Source organism: Podarcis melisellensis (genome assembly GCF_964234715.1).
Source record: "Podarcis melisellensis genome assembly, chromosome: 9".
Classification (NCBI taxonomy): Eukaryota; Metazoa; Chordata; class Lepidosauria; order Squamata; family Lacertidae; genus Podarcis; species Podarcis melisellensis.
The window spans coordinates 57,125,379-57,145,662 of record NC_138541.1 but is presented as its reverse complement, the minus strand read 5'-3'; the positions used below and the strand labels follow the sequence as shown (position 1 = coordinate 57,145,662).

Sequence of the window (20,284 nt, the reverse complement as noted above, 5' to 3'; positions counted from 1 at the left end):
TGTTTTAACACTTGATTGGGAGCCACCCAGAGTGGCTGGGGAAACTCAGCCAGATGGGCGGGGTATAAATAATAAATTATTATTATTATTATTATACAAAAGCTAACACAACCTAAATAGAAAACCTCAAAGACTGTAGTCCATCATTGAAACACAATACTTTAGAACTTGTCATTTGCCACAAATCGCTTTCCAGTATTGGCAGTTGCCCAAGAGAGGAGCACATGGACAAAACTGACCTTACATGTGAAAAGCCCAAACTACCAGCTGTTTTCACCAGACCTGGAACCTGAACGTATGCAGTGATACGTCGCAATGTTAAGTTGGAAACATTGAAAAGGTGTCCGATTTGGGCTTCAAAAGACATCCTAAACTACTTTAGAAGTTAGGGACTTTTAAAACTAAAAAGGAAAAAAAATAACATACGGATGACTGGGATCTGGCGTCCTCACCGACTGACTGATTCCCAATGCTAGTAAAGCCTGGATATGAAAAGAAAGCAGAATTGAACAATTTTGAAATCATCAAAAGCTTTTGAAGATATTAAACAGAGAATGCCACTCTATACACCGAAAGGGCAAATATGTCTGTGATGATCGGGCACCAAGATGTCAAGAAATTCAGTCAAGAGTGGGAAAAGTTTATAGAATATCTTAAAGACCACTGTATATAATTAAATACTTTAGCAGGACTGTTATGACACTTATAATGTAATATGAGTAAAGGTAAAAAAGGAGATTATTAATAATAATAATGATGATGAAAAATTGGGAACTGGGGGGGGGGGAGTCCAAGGGATATGAGTAATCCCAGAAATGTAGAAATTGAAAAGGATATGAACGTTTAAGAATATTGTCTTAAAAAAACAAAAAATAAAATAATTTTAAAAGAGAGAGAGAGAATGCCACTCTAGTAACTCAGATTTACTGCAAACAAAAATAATACCAATTTTAATGTTTGGGGAAGAAATCAGGAAATTTTAGTTGAAACAGAACCTGGCAAAATCCCACCAGGAAAACGCTCATAGGAAGTATTTCAGATCTTCCTTGTGAACCATTGTGGTTTCAAGGCATTGAGGAACAACATTGGTGGCACGCTACTTTGTCACTACGTAAAGAAGACATCCATCTCATTCAGAAGAGCAGGCACAGGTGGCCTGCACCACACGCTTGCCAGAGGCCCCACACAGCCCACCAGATGCTTCAACAAACCTCATTTCTACCTGCGCTCAAGGCAGAACGTCTCAGCAAAAGCAAAAAACTCAGCCTGCATGTGCAACGCCATAGAAATGTCTCTCCACTACACATGCTCTTTCAAACAGCAATCCATCACACCAGCAATTGGGATGTGAAGGGGCGTGGCCCAAGCGTATTTTGCTCCCTGCAGCTTGGCAGATAGTGCCAACACCAGTCACTGTTGGAAAGCTGGGCGTTCACTAGAATACGTCTGCTGATGCCAAATGAACTGGCCTTATAATTTTACAGCCTAAGGAGGCTATATTTTTTAATAGAAAGCACAATGTTTCAAACAAAAAATGTTAAGCCACCCTGGCGGGTGTGCAAACGTCTCAGTTCCAGTAAATGGCAGATTAGCTGCAAAAGAAAGTGTGCTTGAAATCCTGAACGAAGCCGTTCGTAGCTCCGCAAAAAAGCTTCAACATCGGCCAGGCTGCTGCCAACCCAAACACCCCACTAATTCATGGGCGAAACCCATATAGAGAATTAAACCTAAACGTTGTGAAGACAAACTCGAATTCTTAATTGTTTGAAAGAATGATATTGCAGCCTTAAAGCTTTAGGTGTTGGGGGTTGTTTTTCATTATTTAAAACTGTAGGGATGTTCTTATCTAAATTTGCAAGCCAATTCGCCTTGACTAACGTATTTGATAAGGCAAGGCAAGTGATTTGTGTTTTCCCTGCTATCTTCAGTAACCCTTTCCTATTCGTTCTAGCCCTATTTAGGGCTTAAGTGAGTGACAGGAGGAGTCGTGTTCTTGGCCCTGCCCCCAGTGTCTCATCTTTTTCTTTCAGCAACCAAAATATATTAAAAAATTGTTCAGTAGCACCTTAGAGACCAACTAAGTTTGTTCTTGGTATAAGCTTTCGTGTGCAGGAACCACATGTTGAATGCAGTTGTGGGAGAAGAATGAAATGGTTTTAGAATAAAATACAGTGGTACCTCAGGTTACATACGCTTCTGGTTACAGACTCCGCTAACCCAGAAATAGTACCTTGGGTTAAGAACTTTGCTTCAGGATGAGAACAGAAATCGTGCTCTGGCGGTGCGGCGGCAGCGGGAGGCCCCATTAGCTAAAGTGGTGCTTCAGGTTAAGAACAGTTTCAGGTTAAGAACGGACCTCCGGAACGAATTAAGTACTTAAGCCGAGGTACCACTGTAGTTGCACTGCCCTTTTTTACCAATATTCATTGTAAACGCTCTGTTTTGCCATACACCTTGGAAGATATTTCTGTTTTGAAAAGTGGCCTGGACACAATATTATATTAAATACTTGACAAAGCAAGCGTAGTCGCTGCATATAGACCTCCGTTCGTAGCAGGGAATACAAAATACTGCGAAACAGAGACAAAAACGCAATGGACAGGCTCCAGCAACCCGTGGCCCATTTGCACTTCCTGGCAAGTCTCCCAGCCACTTTATAAATACACATTTCCGCTTCACACTTCGCTGCGCTTATAGTGGGAAGCGCAGCCGATGAACAAAAGGGTCAACATATAAGTCTGACACAGAAACGGCGAACGAAATAGAGAATACTTACTTGATTGCAAGTGTCTGCTAAAGAATGGATGGCTTCGGAGAACATGCTTGCAGAACCCGTGTAAACCCAAGCCAGGAGCTTGAAAAAGAAATTCAAGCCATTTCTGGGGATAGAGAGGGGAGGAAAGCCTTATTGATAAAGTGTTGACAGTTTTCTAAGCACCATACTCAGATTAAAATGCTACGATCGCTGCCTTTATCTTATGAGAAAGAAGGGAATGAATAAACAGTCCAAATTACCAGGCTATCGGGGTTAGTTTGGGGTCGGGGGAGCCGATACAGGGAACAGTACATCAGAACTGGATGTAGGGGACTGGGAGCATGTTGCAAGCTCCCTCTCCCTTCCATGTTCTGCTTTCGTCGTGGTGTATCACTGTGTCTGCATCAGCATTAACCACAAATTGTATTTACAAGAGTTCCCCATCATCAAGCTTAGAATAGCTAGTTATGGGTCTGAGAGGGGTGGGGAGAGGGGGAGGGAGGGGGGAGGGAGGGGGGGACTTGTTGGCAGACACCAATGCTAAACCCTGGAAAGGTCCAATCTGTGTGGGAGAGGGAAGGATGAAGTACACATCTACAGCATACATCCCCAATGTCCAAGCGGAAAGTTACAGGTAGAATGGATCAAGGTAACTTTGCAGTCATGAAGTAGAAACTTGACTGGAGACCACAAAATTTAAAATGTACATCTAAGCTGGGCATACTACTAGCAAATATGCTAACTGAGCTCTCCTTATAAAAGTGAAATTTTGCTTTCCAGGATATGACTGCACAACCCACGACTGAAGCAAAACCCCCCCACCAATTAACCTTAATCTGCACGCCGGAACCTACAAATATGTACGCCTAAAAATAAAATAAAAACTTACATGCAAATAGCAACCATGACAACTTTTCCTGGTCCACTCAGAAACATAGTTGACGTGCTGGAACGTGGCTAAATTAAACACAAGTACACCATTTAAAATTCATTGGTTACATTATGGAAAACCATACATACAGAATGCTAAGTTCTACCTCTGTATAATAGCTAGTCCTACAAGATATAAATCAGGTTAAATAAATTTTAAGCAAGTTTATGTGTGAGTTGCAATTAATTATGGCTATTCAATTAAGTCTCAAGGTATCCCCAACTGAATTTATTTTATATCCCACCCACGCTTTATTTACAGATTCCCTTTAGTTTTAGATGAATCACAGAATCATAGAGCTGGAAGGGACCCAAGGGTCATCTAGTCCAACCCCCTGCAATACAGAAATCTCTTGCCCAATGAGGGGCTCAAACCCACAACCCTGAGATTAAGAGTCTCATGCTCATGAAGGAACGCAGCATTTTAGAAGTGACATTCCTTCCTGCAAAGAGAGAGAAAGGAGGAATGCTTTTTCTAAGGAGATGCCTGTCACCTCAGTTTTTGGGGAATACTTGTGTTTTGGTGCCTAATCACAGCTCAAGGGCACATTGCAGTGAGGCAAAAGCACTCGAGAAGGGGGTGGAGCAAGATGGTGAGGGGGCGTGGCATGGCAAGATGGCCAGACAGAGGCCTGTAAGGGTCACTTTCAATCTGTTTGAGATTCCCTACCCTCATCCTAAACCATCTTATCCCTGCTCACCAGGCTATTGTGTGTTTTCTGTACTCCTGCAAAACCACAAGATGCACAAAACTGCAGCTTATGCCTATAAAGGAACAGCAAAGATGGAAAATATTATTCACCCACCTTAGTTTCTCCTAGGAAATCTTTGTATTCCTTCAACAATCTCTGGTTTCTAAACAAATCTGAAAAGATACATAATTATGAAGCGGGCAGTGTGAGCGGAGAGAGAAGCAAAATATAGACCCTTTTTTTCTGACACAATACACAAAACTATGCAGCGTCCCAAGGCATCTGCATCAGAGCAAGCCACACTCCTCAGCCCACTTCGTCCTCTGCAACCTGTATGGCCCCGATAATTTCTGCAGAGTTTTGCACTATGTTCTATAAACCCCGGCTTGTTATGTACAAAATAGGCACCATGGCTTTTTCGGTTAATTTGTTTTTGTGACTGTGTGGAACCCAGTTCAGCTACTGATTGATTGACTGTGTGACTGCGGAAATGGATAAAAACCCTCTATCCAAACAATGACTATCATCAGTGCAGGTAAGAAAAAAGATTAATTTTAATTTTATCATCTACAATACTGTCTTATTTGTTTTATAGTACAGTACATTGATTACTGCTTTCTTTTTGTGGGTCAATGGTCTCGATAGATAGTAAAATTCATGTTAAATTGCTGTTTTAGGGGTTGTTTTTAAAAGTCTGGAATGGATTAATCCATTTTGCATTACTTTCTATGGGAAAGTGCACCTTGGTTTTGGAACACTTTGGTTTTGGAACAGACTTCCGGAACGGATTAAATTTGAAAACCAAGGTACCACTGTACATGAGGTACGGCATGGAGACTGGCTGCTGGGCTCTGTCAAATGTACACTCGGGGGGAATGCATTGCAAAACTTTCCACAAATAGTTCACAGCCAAACTGAAACCTGAACTGAAAAAAAAAATGTTCAAGACTTTGTCCACCCCCATTATTCGTGATGACGACAACACACAACTAACTTCAAGCCCAGAGGTGACATTACAGAACGTGCATTTATCAAATATACTGTATAGGAGTCAGAACTGTTTCACTTTTTTTTTTTTTGGTAGCATTCCACACTTACTCTCTCTGTATTCTATTTCTGCTTCTTTACGCCTTTTTCTTTCGCGTGCAAGAGCTTCCGGGCTCCCCCAAACTTCTAAAGACCTGTACCAGGAGGAAGGAGAGAAGGAAGAGAGAAAGTGACAGGAAGTGAAGAAAAAACTTCATTTAACTTGCATGACGATGACGATGATAATATGTTGTTGTTCTTATATTTATACCCCGCACATCTGGCTGGGTTTTCTCCAGTCACTCTGGGTAGATTCCAGCACATATAAAAGATCCTTTATGAAATAATACACTTTGTTTTCTATTGCTTTTGACCCAACCTGTAGTTTGGAACTGCAGCTATCATCAGCTCCAGCCAGTAAACCAGATCAAACCATCTGCCCCAAGTCAGGGAAGGTAGCTTTTGACTATGGAAAAAAACGAAACAGCAAAGAATTTGCATTTTCTGCCTCTCGCGATTTTAAACGCAGGTCGGTGTGGAGGTATGACACCACCCCAAGCTGAACTGAAGAGAGAGGCTTTGCTGATTCTGAAAGTTCTTGGTGAACTTAATTTTCTCACAGTAATATAGCATGAGGTCTTACTCATCTAAGCCCAGGTACCCCTAGCAACACAGGGAATGGCAAAAGCACTACCACCAACTGTAATATATATCTATATGGGAAAGTGTCAGACGTTAAATACAGTCATACCGTGGAAGTCGAACAGAATCCGTTCTGGAAGCCCATTCGACTTCCAAAACGTTCAGAAACCAAAGCGCGGCTTCCGATTGGCTGCAGGAAGCTCTTGCAGCCAATCGGAAGCCCCGGAAGCCCCATCAGACGTTCAGGTTCCAAAAGAACGTTCGCAAACCGGAACACTCACTTCCGGGTTTGCAGCGTTCAGGAGCCCAAACGTCCAAGTACCAAGGCGTTTAGGATCCAAGGTACGACTCTATATATTTTGGATAGCCAAACCCAGGAAATATTGTCAAACTCGCCCTTACTTTGCCTCCACGTCCGTCCTCAAAAACACCGTGAAAGCCTCTGTGTCGTCATGGGGGCTTCGCCGCCTGATTTTCCTGAGCTGATCTAGGTCACTGTTGGGAAAACAGAAACAGTTTTGCGGAGAGAAAGGCAGTATTACCACCAGGCATTAATCTACTTACTGAAAAAGTAAAGCGATCCGTCACAATATGCGATTTCTGGCTCACTAACAGCAGGCGGCAATTTTACAACCTCCCCACATTCCAACGTGCGCCTTGCTCTCGTATTAAGTCAGAAAGATGTACAGACCAATTCTTTTCATTCCCCGTGCCAACCTGCCATCTGCCTACGATCTGGCGAAGCTTTGGCAGAGGCTGGGTTGACAGGGAAGAGAGAAAAGACGATCCCATGGCCAGTGGTCAGGGATGGTGTGGGTTGTATTCCAGCGAAATCTGGAGGGCCACAGATTCCACAGCCGTGCTATAGAGTAGTGCTGTTCACATGTTGCTCACATTCAGGGCACAGCCCTATCCAAGAGAGGCAATCTGGTGCAGTAGTTAGTGTTGGACTCTGAACTGAGAGATCAGGGTTCGAATCTGTACTAAATCATGACACTCCCTGGATTATCTGAAGACAGCCTTACCCGTCTCACAGGGTTGTTGTGAAAATAAAATGGAGGTGGTGGAAGAGCCATGTTGAGCTCAGGGAATGGAAGCTGGGACATAAATGTAATTTTTGAAAATATGGTGGCGGAACAGGGCCACACTTTTCCTCCCTGCCACTAAGTCTTTCTTTCTGCAACAAGTGAAATTCAAATGTGAGCACCTACTCGTGTGTAGGGGCTCAATGCAATGAGTCACTGTGTCACCAGGTAGCCCGGAAACCATGCACACCACAGAAATACAGACACGGAGCGCTAAACCATGGTTTGCTCAAACCGTGGTGAATTCTTCATTCTAGTTAGCACAAGCCATTGTCTGGCAGGATAGCTGAACTGAGCCTCTCTCCTAGAACGTCTACATAATATGGAACTGGGCTCACAGTATCCATTAACCGTGAAGTCCTTAGGTGGTGCCAACTTTATTATGAAGCTGAGCACTCTCAACCCCAGTGAAAAGTATATGATAATCAAGAGAACAGAGCTGTCCCCCCAAACCCAAACTTCTGGTATCATGATCCTCCTCACATTCCACTGGCTACTTCATATCCCACCGGTTAGCTTTGACATACTGCAGCAGTTCTTACAGAATTTCAGTCCAATTTTTAAAGAAAGAAATGATCATACCTGGACTTAAGGCAGAACTCATTTATTGCTCTGACGCCAGTGATGAAGTTATTCTTCATGTATTTTGGTCCATATTCTCTCTTTTTAAGTACAGCTTTCACTTTAAGAGGGAGGAAAAGGGCGAGACTCAGTTGCGAGCGCCACCAAAGGACCTCTCTACCGCGGAGAAGCCAGTATGCATGAAAATATACAGGCGTTCACCTATTCGTCTCACCTCCATTGAAATCTGGTAACGGACACCGAAGGTGACAAAATCATTGCAGAAACAAAGCAAATGGTAAGTTCAAGAAGTGAATGGCAAGCCGGATACATACACATAGTAACTGGAGATGTTGGAATTATAGATAATTACCCATTAAAGCAGCGGGTTATAGTGCGAACATTAAATCATTTTTAAAACAGACTTATTTGAGAATATTTCACTCTATGAATGCACTACATGATCTGATCACGCAGAGTGAAACAATGGGAGGCATTCCATGCTAGGTTAATGGACATGATTAACTTAGGTTTACTGATTTCAATGGGCCTACTCTGTTTAGAAAGGAAGTATTTTGAAACAAGGAGGTCCCCACAGCAATGTCTCAAGGGCACTGCCTCACTGCCCAATGGCCTTGCAGCTCTGGCTTCTCCCGCCTCCATCGCCTGCTCAGCCAATCACATTGTTCTCAGAGTAATACTTAGTTGACTACAACTCAATGACTCTGGATGCCGGCATGAGAGCGGTTGATCCAAACAGGTGTCTGTCTTCAGCAACTGCTCCACGGAGGCTGCAGCAACCTCTATACACACACCCACACCCAGTGCAAAGCTATGTCATAATAATTACCTTTCACTTGAATCGGAGTTTGCGGCAAAGGTGGCGTCTGACTGCTAGCTGTTAAAAAACAACAATTAATTCTTAGCAGTTAATCCTACTTACTGCTTTCCAAGACAAAGACAGAAAGCCATGGGGGGAGGAGAGGAGTACATATTTGAAATTGCCATTGTTGCTTAAAGGGGGGAAATAATACATGTGTTAGCCCACTGCTTAAATTTGGCCTTTTGCAACATTTGATTTTTTTAAAAAATGATTTTTATTGAATGATTTTATGTTACAAAAAACAATACAACCATGCTACCACTAAATATAATTAAGAAATAAAAATTACATGAATCAATATTTAGTTTGTTATTTGTTATTTACCGTCTTATTTCCTCCCATTCCATACAAAAACCCACATATTTGCAGACACCCACACCCACACACAAAATGATAATAATGAAAGTAAATATTTTCCCCCTTTTATCTTCCAAAATCTTTTCTGCATGGTGGAGACGGCTCAGTTGACAGGGAAACTCAAAGCAAAAATTTGCGGAAAAATGGGACGGTTATAGAAGATATGTTCTAAAATACAATAATAGTTTTGACTCCGTGCTAGCATTCGAGTGATAAAGGAACTGAAAGGAGGTGGATAACAATTAAGGATTTATTATGTTTTCAGAATGTATTGGAAAATTTATATAGAAAGGTTTATTGTTTTGTGTACATTCGATTGTAAGATAAAATATATGCACAGGGACTCGACAGGAAGTCAAAGTTGTTGTTGCTTTGGCGACATTTGAAATAATTGAAAGCAGACACCTAACTTCTGGCTTTCAAAAAGTGTTATAAATCCAAGCACATTTAAGCTAAAGATTTTATTTAGAAACATATACACCCTGCCTTCCCTACAAGGCGTTCAAAGCAGTGTGCATGTTTTCCCCCACCTCCATTTAATCTCACAACAGCCTTGTGAGGTGGGTGAGACTGAGAGATAGCCATAGGTGTTCCCCACTAGGAACAGAATCTGCCTTGCCTGCAGATGGTCCCGTGCACATCTCTGTCTTAATTAAGTATATCAACGGAATTAAGTTCTTATGACTTCAATAACAACAGCCAATATACTGCAGCTTTATTCTCTGGCGTTTGGATGCTCGCCAGACATCCGCTACCAGTAAAAGAGAAGCTAATTTTACTGAAACTGAAGACATTAGGATTAGTCTTCCGAACCTGACAACGCTACAAAGGGAGCTGTGTTTTTATTAAGAGAAGGCTTGGCAAGTGGCTTGAATTATTCAAAAGTTAAGTATTATTAAAGCACTCTTGGTCTATGCAACTTTGGGGTTTTTTTTTTAAGAATCAAACAATTAGTTCCTCCTGCCTTAATTTACAAAAAGGGGGGGCAGGGATAAAGTAAATTGCTTCCTTAAGAGAAGGAAACTCTGGATAATGGCTTTCCATTTATAATGTATACAGAGAAGGCCTAATGAATACACACAGCAGCAACTTCTTTTTTGATACACTTAAAAACAGACTCCAGCAAAAGCTGTTTCAAAGTTACGCCTGTCTGCCCCCTTCCTCCTTATCTTCAGAGCCCTGGGCTGGCAGGCTGTATTTATACTGATATACCTTGGCAAGGTCACAGTTTCTCCAAGGTTTGCCGAAAGTCACTGCCTGTAGCAATGATTCCTCCTTTCCTTTCCCCTCCCGTCGCCCGTTGTAAAATGGACACACGGTGACATTATTTAATAAAAAGGTTAAGCCATAAACTGTGATCAGGGAAAAATAATCACATCCCAAATGTCAAGATTTACTACTGGAGATTCAGGCAGCGTTATGTGCCCTTTAAAATATATATATACTGGGTAACAGTGGCCAGGAGGCCTGACGAAAACACGGTGCTTGGAATTAAGCAGAAACTGACCTATTCCCTGTTCTGTGGGTCAAGATGATACTGTTTAAAGCCTTGAGCTAATTATTCTGTAGAATATGGATATACCACTGCAGGGGCTGGGAGGACAAGCCATAATTTAGTGGTGGTATTATTATTAAATTTATGAATCAAGCTTCCTACAAAGCGTCTCAAATGACTTCACAATACAATAGAGACAGACAGTGGTACCTCGGGTTAAGTACTTAATTCGTTCTGGAGGTCTGTTCTTAACCTGAAACTGTTCTTAACCTGAAGCACCACTTTAGCTAATGGGGCCTCCTGCTGCCACCGGAGCACGATTTCTGTTCTCATCCTGAAGCCAAGTTCTTAACCTGAGCTAATATTTCTGGGTTAGCGGAGTCTGTAACCTGAAGCATATGTAACCTGAAGTGTATGTATCCACTGTATATAAAATAAATGCATATATAAAAGCAATTTCAACGACAAACCTGCTGACATGCCGTGGGCCACCTAGAATCATAGAATCATAGAGTTGGAAGAGACCACAAGGGCCATCGAGTCCAACCCCCTGCCAAGCAGGAAACACCATCAGAGCACTCCTGACATATGGTTCTCAAGCCTCTGCTTAAAGACCTCCAAAGAAGGAGAGTCCACCACACTCCTTGGCAGCAAATTCCACTGTCGAACAGCTCTTACTGTCAGGAAGTTCTTCCTCATGTTTAGGTGGAATCTTCTTTCTTGTAGTTTGGATCCATTGCTCCGTGTCTGCTTCTCTGGAGCAGCAGAAAACAACCTTTCTCCCTCCTCTATGTGACATCCTTTGATATATTTGAACATGGCTATCATATCACCCCTTAACCTCCTCTTCTCCAGGCTAAACATGCCCAGCTCCCTTAGCCGTTCCTCATAAGGCATCGTTTCCAGGCTTTTGACCATTTTGGTTGCCCTCCTCTGGACACATTCCAGTTTGTCAGTGTCCTTCTTGAACTTTGGTGCCCAGAACTGGACACAGTACTCCAGGTGAGGTCTGACCAGAGCAGAATACAGTGGCACTATTACTTCCCTTGATCTAGATGCTATACTCCTATTGATGCAGCCCAGAATTGCATTGGATGAAGCTTGTGGCCGACAGATCAGAGTTTGGGGAGCTCTGCTCTAAAACACACTCAGCTCTTCCTTGAAGTTTTATCAAGGAAGGGCTTGATATATCACTGAAGGGGAAAGTTGGGAATCATGGGGAAGTTGGGATTCATGCCCAAGACTCCTGATCTTCTCCTCTCCTTGAGGAATTCTGAAAAGCTTTAGAGCAGGGATGGGGGAACTGTTGCCAGAGAGAGGCTGCTGAACCCCAACTCCCATCAGCCCTCAGCTGGCATGGGAACTGGGGTTGATGAGAACTGGGAGTCCCAAAAGCTGGAGCTGGGCAACATATTGGCAAATTTCCTGAAACTGGTATGGGGTTCAGATCGCGATACCAGTTTCAGACAATAGATCATGCCAGCTCGAATTGCCTGCAGATGACCACCTCTCCCGGTATGCCCCACGGAGGACCTTAAGGTCCATAAATAGTAACACCCTAGTGGTCCCGGGCCCTAAGGAAGTTAGATTAGCTTCAACCAGAGCCAGGGCCTTTTCAACACTGGCTCCGGCCTGGTGGAACGCTCTGTCTCATGAGACCAAGGATTTGATTTCTTTCCGCAGGGCCTGTAAGACAGAGTTGTTCTACCTGGCCTTTGGCTTGGAATCAACTTGATTTCCTTTTTCCTTTCTCCTTCTGTGATGGAACTCCTATTTGGGGACTTCCCTAGCTTTTTTCTGGCCCACGTAGGACCAGTCTGGATAGTTGGCCTTGGTGAAGATTTGACATTTTCATCCCCAAAAAAGTTTTTGATTTGAGTTTCTACTGAAATGAGGCTGCATTTTAATGTTGTATTTTAATCTTGTTTTTAAGTTGTAGTTTAATCAATTGTTTTTATACCTGGTGTTAGCCGCCCTGAGCCCAGTCTTGGCTGGGGAGGGCGGGGTACAAATAAAATTTGTTGTTATTATTATTAAATGCACAGGCAAGCAGGCAGGCAGACGGAGCCTGAGAAGGTTCTGGGTGAGGACCTTATTGGACTCCGTCTACTTGCCTGCCTGCACCTTTGAGGAAGCCCCCTGTCCCCCCCCCCAGCTCATGCAAGCCGGAGAGATATGGGGGCCCGCTCAGCTGAGGGGCAGGAGGCGTCCCACTCCCCTAGCTGAGCTGTTTAACAAAACCCCAATGCCTCTATGGCTCATGTGAGCTAGAGAGGCGTTGTGGCTTGGACTGAACGATGTATCTGGGCTGCTGCTTCTTCCTCTAAGGGGGCGAGGAAAAAATAGCCAAGATACAATCTAGACATCATGCTAAATCAGCATATTGCGGTATTCATCTGACTTTTAGAAGACACCTGAAGGCAGCCCTGTTTAGGGAAGTTTTTAATGTTTGATGTTTTATTGTGTTTTTACTATTCTGGTGGGAGCCGCCCAGAGTGGCTAGGGAAACCCAGCCAGATGGGCGGGTATAATAATCATCATCATCAACATCTGTTGATATAACACAATGTTGAAAACCAGATATTGTCCAGCTCTACCAACAAAATCGGGGGCCATAGGTTGTCAATTCCTGCTTCAGACCTGTCTTTTATTTACGCTTGTTTATTTCTCTTCTGTTTCTAAGTCACTTTGAGTCATTTTTATGAGAAGCAACTACAGTGGCACCTCGGGTTACAGACATCTCGGGTTACAGACACTTCAGGTTACAGACTCCACTAACCCGGAAGTAGTACCTCGGGTTAAGAACTTTAACTCAGGATGAGAACAGAAATTGTGCAGCGGCAACACAGCAACAGCGGGAGGCCCCATTAGCTAAAGTGTTACCTCAGGTTAAGAACAGTTCCAGGTTAAGAACGGACCTCCGGAACAAATTAAGTTCTTAACCAGAGGTACCACTGTAATAAATACTACTACAAATAGAACTGCATGTTTCCGTGGATTGCATCTCAACTAGTCTTTTATTTGTGTTTGTGTCCACCGAGTGTACATAAAAGTAGGGCCTCAGCTGAAGAATCTTGGCAAACTGCAGAGGATTCTGGGACATGTTCTAAAGCAGCCTTCTCCAAGCTGGTATCCTCTAGGTCTTTTGGATTATAGCTGTCCTGGCTAGGACGGAGGAGAAGGGTAGCCCAACAATTGTTGCTGGACCTTGGAAACAGAGTACAGCCAAGATGTTGCAGTCCAACCACTTCTGGGGACTCAAGCTTGAAGAACACTGCTCCAGAGGGTGCGCCCAATTTATGTGGGAATTGGGCAAGAGCTCCTTATGGAAGCCATTTCCTTAATTTGCCGTTTTACCTTCAGAAACAGCTGCCTTGCAAGAACTAATTTCAACCAGGGCCAGAAAAAACTGAAACCAACAGGCTTTAATTCCAAGCAAGCACATTTAGAATCTGAACATTTAGAATAATGGAGGAGTCTGGAATGCCCATTTCAAGCCAATCGACAACATAACAATACTTAAGCAGCAGCTTTAGAAGCTTTTGTTCTCACTTGGCAATCATCTTCACATCAAGCTGTGGTTCAGCAACAGACCGTGGCTTAAATGCCTCGTGGAATCATTTGAATTAATCGCACACATACAGCAGATGTGCGAGGTTATTACAAACTGTCTCTACAGTCATTGGGTTATTTTGATTGGGGTTTTTTAAGACACTCGGAAATATAACCAGAAATATTGCCACTGCATGCACAAATTAATTAGAGGTGCACACAAAAAGGGGGAAAATGCTTTGGAACACTTTGGTAATTCAGACAGGACGTCAACTCACCCCAAACGTCTTTGGGAACAACCACTCTCCAAGATTTACTTCAGTAAGGCCCAGTAAGAAGGCTGCTTTGAAGCGAGATTCATCCCTCGCAAATTTACCCCCTGCCCACACCCCCAATTAAAATCTACAAACCATTAAAATACCGTATTTTTTGCTCTATAAGACTCGCTTTTCCTTCCTAAAAAGTAAGGGGAAATGTGTGTGCGTATTATGGAGCAAATGCAGGCTGTGCAGCTATCCCAGAAACAAGAACAGCAAGAGGGATTGCTGCTTTCACTGCTCAGCGATTCCTCTTGCTGTTCTGGCTTCTGAGATTCAGAATTCCCCCCCCCCCTTGTTTTCCTCCTCCAAAAACTAGGTGCATCTTGTGGTCTGGTGCGTCTTATAGAGCGAAAAATATGGTAGCTCTAGTACACTATCCCGCAGGAGAATTAAAGGTTGCAACCAAAGCAAGCTCAGGGCTGAAAGCTGGCAACTCTGCTAATTTCTGCAAGAAGAAATGTTAAGCCATGGTGGTGCCTACCTGTTGCTGTTTTCTGCACACTGCCTTCGGCAGCTGAGGAGCTTGCATCTTGTGCCCCAGTGTGGTCCTTCTGACCATCGGAGGTATAAACTCTTACTTGGCTTGAATGAACCGGCAGACGACTCCCTGGCAGCACAGGCAAGAGGCTGCCAAATTTAAGGGGCACTTGCCACCCTGAAGGAAATGGGAAAGAAAACAGCTTGGGTACTTTGAGATGGCTACAACAGCAGCAACAAAAAGCACCAAGGAAAAAGCACAGAGAACAGCCAGATAATGGTTTGCAAACTGTTCAGGACACATAACTCAAATATTCCGCTGAAAACCTAAAATATTTCTCAAGTAGATCCCTTAAGACTGGTATTCAACTAAGTTTTAGAACATCCACTGAAATTAATGGACGTGACTCATTCAGGTCCACTGTTTTCAATAGGTCTACTCTGAGTAAGACTCAGCTGAACACCAACCATAGAACATAAAATTCCATACAACATAGATTACTTTATTATACTCTTACTAAGAGGCTGCTTTGAGATTAGCTGCTGCCACAGTAAGCCCTGCTGGAAGGAATTATAGGTTTGTAAATAGCCACTTGACAAGTAAGATGTACCTATAGACAAACAGGATCAGATGTTTTTAATTAGCTGAAATAAGGTTGGTCCTTTTATCTTCCAGGCCGCTGAGGAGCCCCCAATGCTTAGCATTGGTATGAGTTGCCCAGGCAGGCTAGTACAAATAGATGTGCACTAATAATGTCTTTGGACTTCCTTGCAAGGCTGGGGTATTGTCATAAACTTAAGGGGAATATAGCAACATGAGGTTAATTGGGATGCTGGATTTGACCCAAAGCAGCTGGACTACCTACGCAAAATTTCAAGACTTCATGGCAAAACAGAGCAGTCAAGTGACCCTTCTATATATCGTTCTTGACAGAAAATTAGAACTTAAAACAAGAAGACTGCCAGGAGCCTAGCAAAGGACTGCTAAAAGCCAGGCCTTTGGTTGATCTGATTGACATCCTATGCCTTTTTAAAAATGTGGTTCTTTTTTGGGAGGGGTATTTGTTGTTTTTATTTTGATTATATATACTGTGGTTTTTATGTTGATCTTTTCTGTGAACTGCCCTGAGACCTCCAGGTATAGGGCGGTATATAAATTCCAACAACAACAGCAAAAACAAGGAAGCTCATGAAGGACCAGAAAGCAATTATACACATGACACAATGTAAGCCATAGGATGTGGCCCAAAAGTAGGGTAAAGAGAAACATTAGCAACTAGTATAAGTATTAGGCTCTTCAGGAATGTAATCTAACTGAGATGCAACAGAGAAAACAGTATTATACCAAGTCAGAGCAGTGGTCCAACTAGCTCAATATCATCCAGACCAGCCTTTCTCAACCTGTGGGTCCCCAGATGTTGTTGAACTACAACTCCCATCACCCCTAGCTAGCAAGGCCAGAGCTCAGGGCTGATGGGAGTTGCAGTCCAACAACATTTGGGGACCCACAGATTGAGAACTGCTGACTAGACTGACTGGCAATGGCTCTCCAAGGTTTCAGGCAGGGGTCTCTCTCAGCCCAACCTGGAGATGCTGGGGATAATAATGATGATAATTTTATTATTTATACCCCGCCCACCCAGGACCTTCCGCACGCAAAGCAGATGCTATAACTGGACTATGGCCTTCCCCAAATATAACATTAAAATTTTAAACTCAGCTATATTTAGAGGGCACTGGGCCACAGGGTCTCAGAAATAGCAAGGCAAGGCCATTTACCCAGATGCACAGGGCAAAATGGAAGAGATCTGAGGCACCGACATCCACATGCAAAAGCCCCTAAAAGGGAGGACTGGCCAATGCGTCAGGAGGAAAAGGTAGGCGGCTGCTCCCTGGCATCAGCTGCCCAAGGTGAATGCCTCACTCAGCCCAACAATGGGGATAGCCCTGTCTATGTGGGGCTGCCACCTGCCCAGCTTCCAAATTGGGATTACCAGCTGATCCACTGGCTCCTTGAGCATGCATACTAAACAAACATACATGTCCTGCCCCTCTCAATCTCACTCTGATATACCAGTAGTTAATGAAATAGTTTAGTACAACATTTGATTCAGAATATTTTCCCCCTGTTTTCCTCCTCTAAAACTAAGTGCGTCTTATGGTGCGAAAAATACAGTATAAACTGCTGTCAAAACTCAACCTCAGGGATAAGTAGCTACCACCTCTAAACACACACATACACACATTTACCTATTTATTTATATTAGAATTTGTATTCTTCTCTCCTTCTGGTGCTTACACAACTATCATGGTAGCTTGCAATAATTAAAAGCAACCATAATGCGCAGTTATTTTTGTTTTGTTTTTAAAGAAAAACCAGTGCTGAGATTAAAGCAAAAGTATCGGATAAAAATGTATGCATCCACTAAAACAAGCACTATAGAGATGGAACACAGAGAAGGGCTTCTCTGTCAGACCGTAGGGTGCAGGCAGACTGGCATGCAAGACGGCAGTCCCTAAAATTTCCCAAGCCACTCAGAGCTTTAAAACATCATTGCCAATGCTTTTAATTGTGCCCCAAAACAAACAGGTAGAATAAAGAGATTGCTTGTGTACTGTGTACTAAATATGAAAATTAATGTACCACTGGGCAAGTTACTATAGTTATTTATTCTTCTTCTATTTACATAAAAACCAATAAAAATATTTGGACCAAAGAAAAAGATATCAGGGTTCTAGCTTGCTAACAAGCCATGCTCACTGTCTGCTACCCTTTTACTCTCAAGGGCACATATGTAGCTGCAGTTACTCAATGGGGTGAAATAGGGCCATACTGAGAGGGACCTCCACATCATTTATAGGTTGCACTAGAGAATTTTGGGGCTTGACAGTCCTGCTGAATCTGAACTCAAATTGAACCCGCAGGAAAAATCTAAAGTGACATGCCATGATGGGTGCAGAGTAATCTCAAGCGGCTGAGGGTAGGGTAACAACAGTGGATCAGACTAGTGAAAGAGATGTAACAGATGTAGGGAAACAAACACTGATTTATTGCAGCCTAATAACAGTGAGAGTTGGATCATAAAGAAGGCTGATTGCCGAAGAATGGGTGCTTTTGAATTATGGTGCTGGAGGAGACTCTTGAGAGTCCCATGGACTGCAAGAAGATCAAACCTCTCCATTCTGAAGGAAATCAGCCCTGAGTGCTCACTGGAAGGACAGATCCTGAAGCTGAGGCTCCAATACTTTGGCCACCTCATGAGAAGAGAAGACTCCCTGGAAAAGACCCTGATGTTGGGAAAGAGGGAGGGCAGAAGGAGAAAGGGACGACAGAGGATGAGATGGTTGGACAGTGTTGTTGAAGCTACCAGCATGAGTTTGACCAAACTGCGGGAGGCAGTGGAAGACAGGAGTGCCTGGCGTGCTCCATGGGGTCACGAAGAGTCGGACAGGACTAAACAACAACAACAACAACAACAATAATAACACTAATATAACAGCCTTACATACAACAACAATAATATAACAGCCTTACATACAAAAGTCAGCCCCCCACATTCCTTCACACTCTTGCATGCTCAAGAAAGAGGATCCAGGATGCAGCTGCACAGATGAAGAAGCAGGACTAGGCAGGCAGGAGCAGAATCCACCCACTATGGCTGGAGTGACCAAACAGGGGGTGCAGGTTCAGCCCCCTACAATCATAAAAGGGACCCCTGAGGGTCATCTACTCTAACCCGCTGCAATGCAAGGGGTTCTTCACTTTCCCATGTGAAAGTAAAAGGCTGCTATCCACCAGTGGAAAGCACTGCACATGGGGGAGAAGCACTGTGTCACAGCCCTCTGTGCCTCCAGGCCAAACACTGGATGGCCTGGTCCTTTGCTGACAGCGACCCCCAAAGTCCTCCCTGTGCCCACCCCACCTTGTGCACCTTGCTAGCAAGTAACAATGATGGTACGTCCCCCTCACACACAAAAAATTATTCTAAACCACTTCATATAACTTAACTTCAGTTATCATCACAACGACCCTGAAGGGTAGGCCTGCACTGCTCAGAGCATTAACAGATTCAGGACTGGCAGTGCTGATAACAACAATATGCCACCATCGCAGCCTGTTAAATGCTGAGGGCGGCCAACAAGCCCCAGGACCATAGCTGTCAACGTTTCCCTTTTTTTCAGGGAAATTCCCTTATTCCAAATAGGATTCCTCGCAAGAAAAGAGAAAAGTTGGCAGCTATGCCCAGGACATGAGCAGCTGATGTAGGTTCTTTCTCTCTCCACACACACACACACACACACACACACACACCAGGGGGTTGGGCTAGATGACCCTCGGGGTCCATTCCAATTCTATGTAGTACCTCAAACAGACTTTTTTAAAACGGCTATCGCGGCCCTGGAGCAGCAGCCTAAAAACCCAGGGTCGTGGGTTCGAGTCCCACCCTAGGCAGAAATTCCTAAGTTGAAGGGGGCTGGACTAGATGACCCTGGGAGTCAGTTCCAATTCTATGTGGCACCTCAAACAGACTTTTTAAAACCGGCTATCGCAGCCCTAGAGCAGCAGCCTCTTCATCCCAGGGTCGTGGGTTCGAGTCCTGCGTTGGGCAAAAATTCCTGCGCTGAAGGGGGTTGGGCTAGATGACCCTCGGGGTCCATTCCAATTCTATGTGGCATCTCAAACAGACTTTTAAAAAACGGCTATCGCGGCCCTGGAGCAGCAGCCTCTTCATCCCAGGGTCATGGGTTCGAGTCCCGCGCTGGGCAAAAATTCCTGCGTTGAAGGGGGTTGGGCTAGATGACCCTCGGGGTCCCTCGCAACCCTTCGAGCTTACTCACCGCGGCAGCCTGCCCGGGCGAGCGGTCCCCCCGCCTGGCCTCGGCCCCTCCGCCGCAGCAGGTGGAGCTGGTAGAAGCAGCCCCAGCCCCTCCGCTGGGCGGCCAGGGCCGGCAGCATCCTCCGCGGGGTCCTCCGGGCGCAGCGAGAGGCGCGAGGCGACAGGGAAAGAGCGGCCGCGCCGAGCTCCTCATTCACGCGCCCGGCCCCCGCCGGACACCGGCTCCGGAGCCGACTCCATCGGCCCAGGCTCTGAGCGGCAGGATCCGGATGCGACGGTGGGGCCGCTCTGTAGCCTCGTCGCGCGCCTCTATGGTCCGTCCTCCGTCGACGGGCACCAGGACGCATGCGTCACTGGGTAAAGAGGAGAAGCGGAAGGGAGGGATCAAAAGATCCACCGCGCACGCGCAACCTCCACGTGGGGAAAAGCGGGCAGGAGGAAGGAGGGAGTTTTATTATGTTTTTACATATGTTGGAAGCTGCCCAGAGTAGCTGGGGCAACACAGTAAGATGTGTGGGGTATAAATATTAAAATTATCATCATGGAATAGGACGTCCCTTTTTTCATTGGGACACCTGCTTCTTGGGAGAAAAGCAATGACAAACCTAGACAGCATCTTAAAAAGCAGAGACATCACCCTGCCAACAAAGGTCCGTATAGTTAAAGCTATG

The 20,284-nt window shown here is 44.3% G+C and overlaps 1 protein-coding gene across 1 annotated transcript in view; it reads right to left on the bottom strand.

Moving 5' to 3' along the window:
* SLC30A9 (solute carrier family 30 member 9) overlaps positions 1 to 19,896 on the bottom strand; it is a 30,200-nt gene extending 10,304 nt beyond the window's left edge. The window contains exons 1-10 of the mRNA XM_081924528.1: positions 19,615 to 19,896; positions 14,780 to 14,953; positions 8,542 to 8,589; positions 7,713 to 7,812; positions 6,448 to 6,540; positions 5,476 to 5,558; positions 4,492 to 4,550; positions 3,645 to 3,712; positions 2,777 to 2,879; positions 427 to 482 (exon numbers count right to left, since the gene is read on the bottom strand). Coding sequence (XP_081780654.1) covers positions 427 to 482; positions 2,777 to 2,879; positions 3,645 to 3,712; positions 4,492 to 4,550; positions 5,476 to 5,558; positions 6,448 to 6,540; positions 7,713 to 7,812; positions 8,542 to 8,589; positions 14,780 to 14,953; positions 19,615 to 19,732 — 902 coding nt within the window. The 5' untranslated portion in view covers positions 19,733 to 19,896. The remainder of the gene's footprint in view (positions 1 to 426; positions 483 to 2,776; positions 2,880 to 3,644; positions 3,713 to 4,491; positions 4,551 to 5,475; positions 5,559 to 6,447; positions 6,541 to 7,712; positions 7,813 to 8,541; positions 8,590 to 14,779; positions 14,954 to 19,614) is intronic.
* Positions 19,897 to 20,284: the final 388 nt, after the last annotated feature.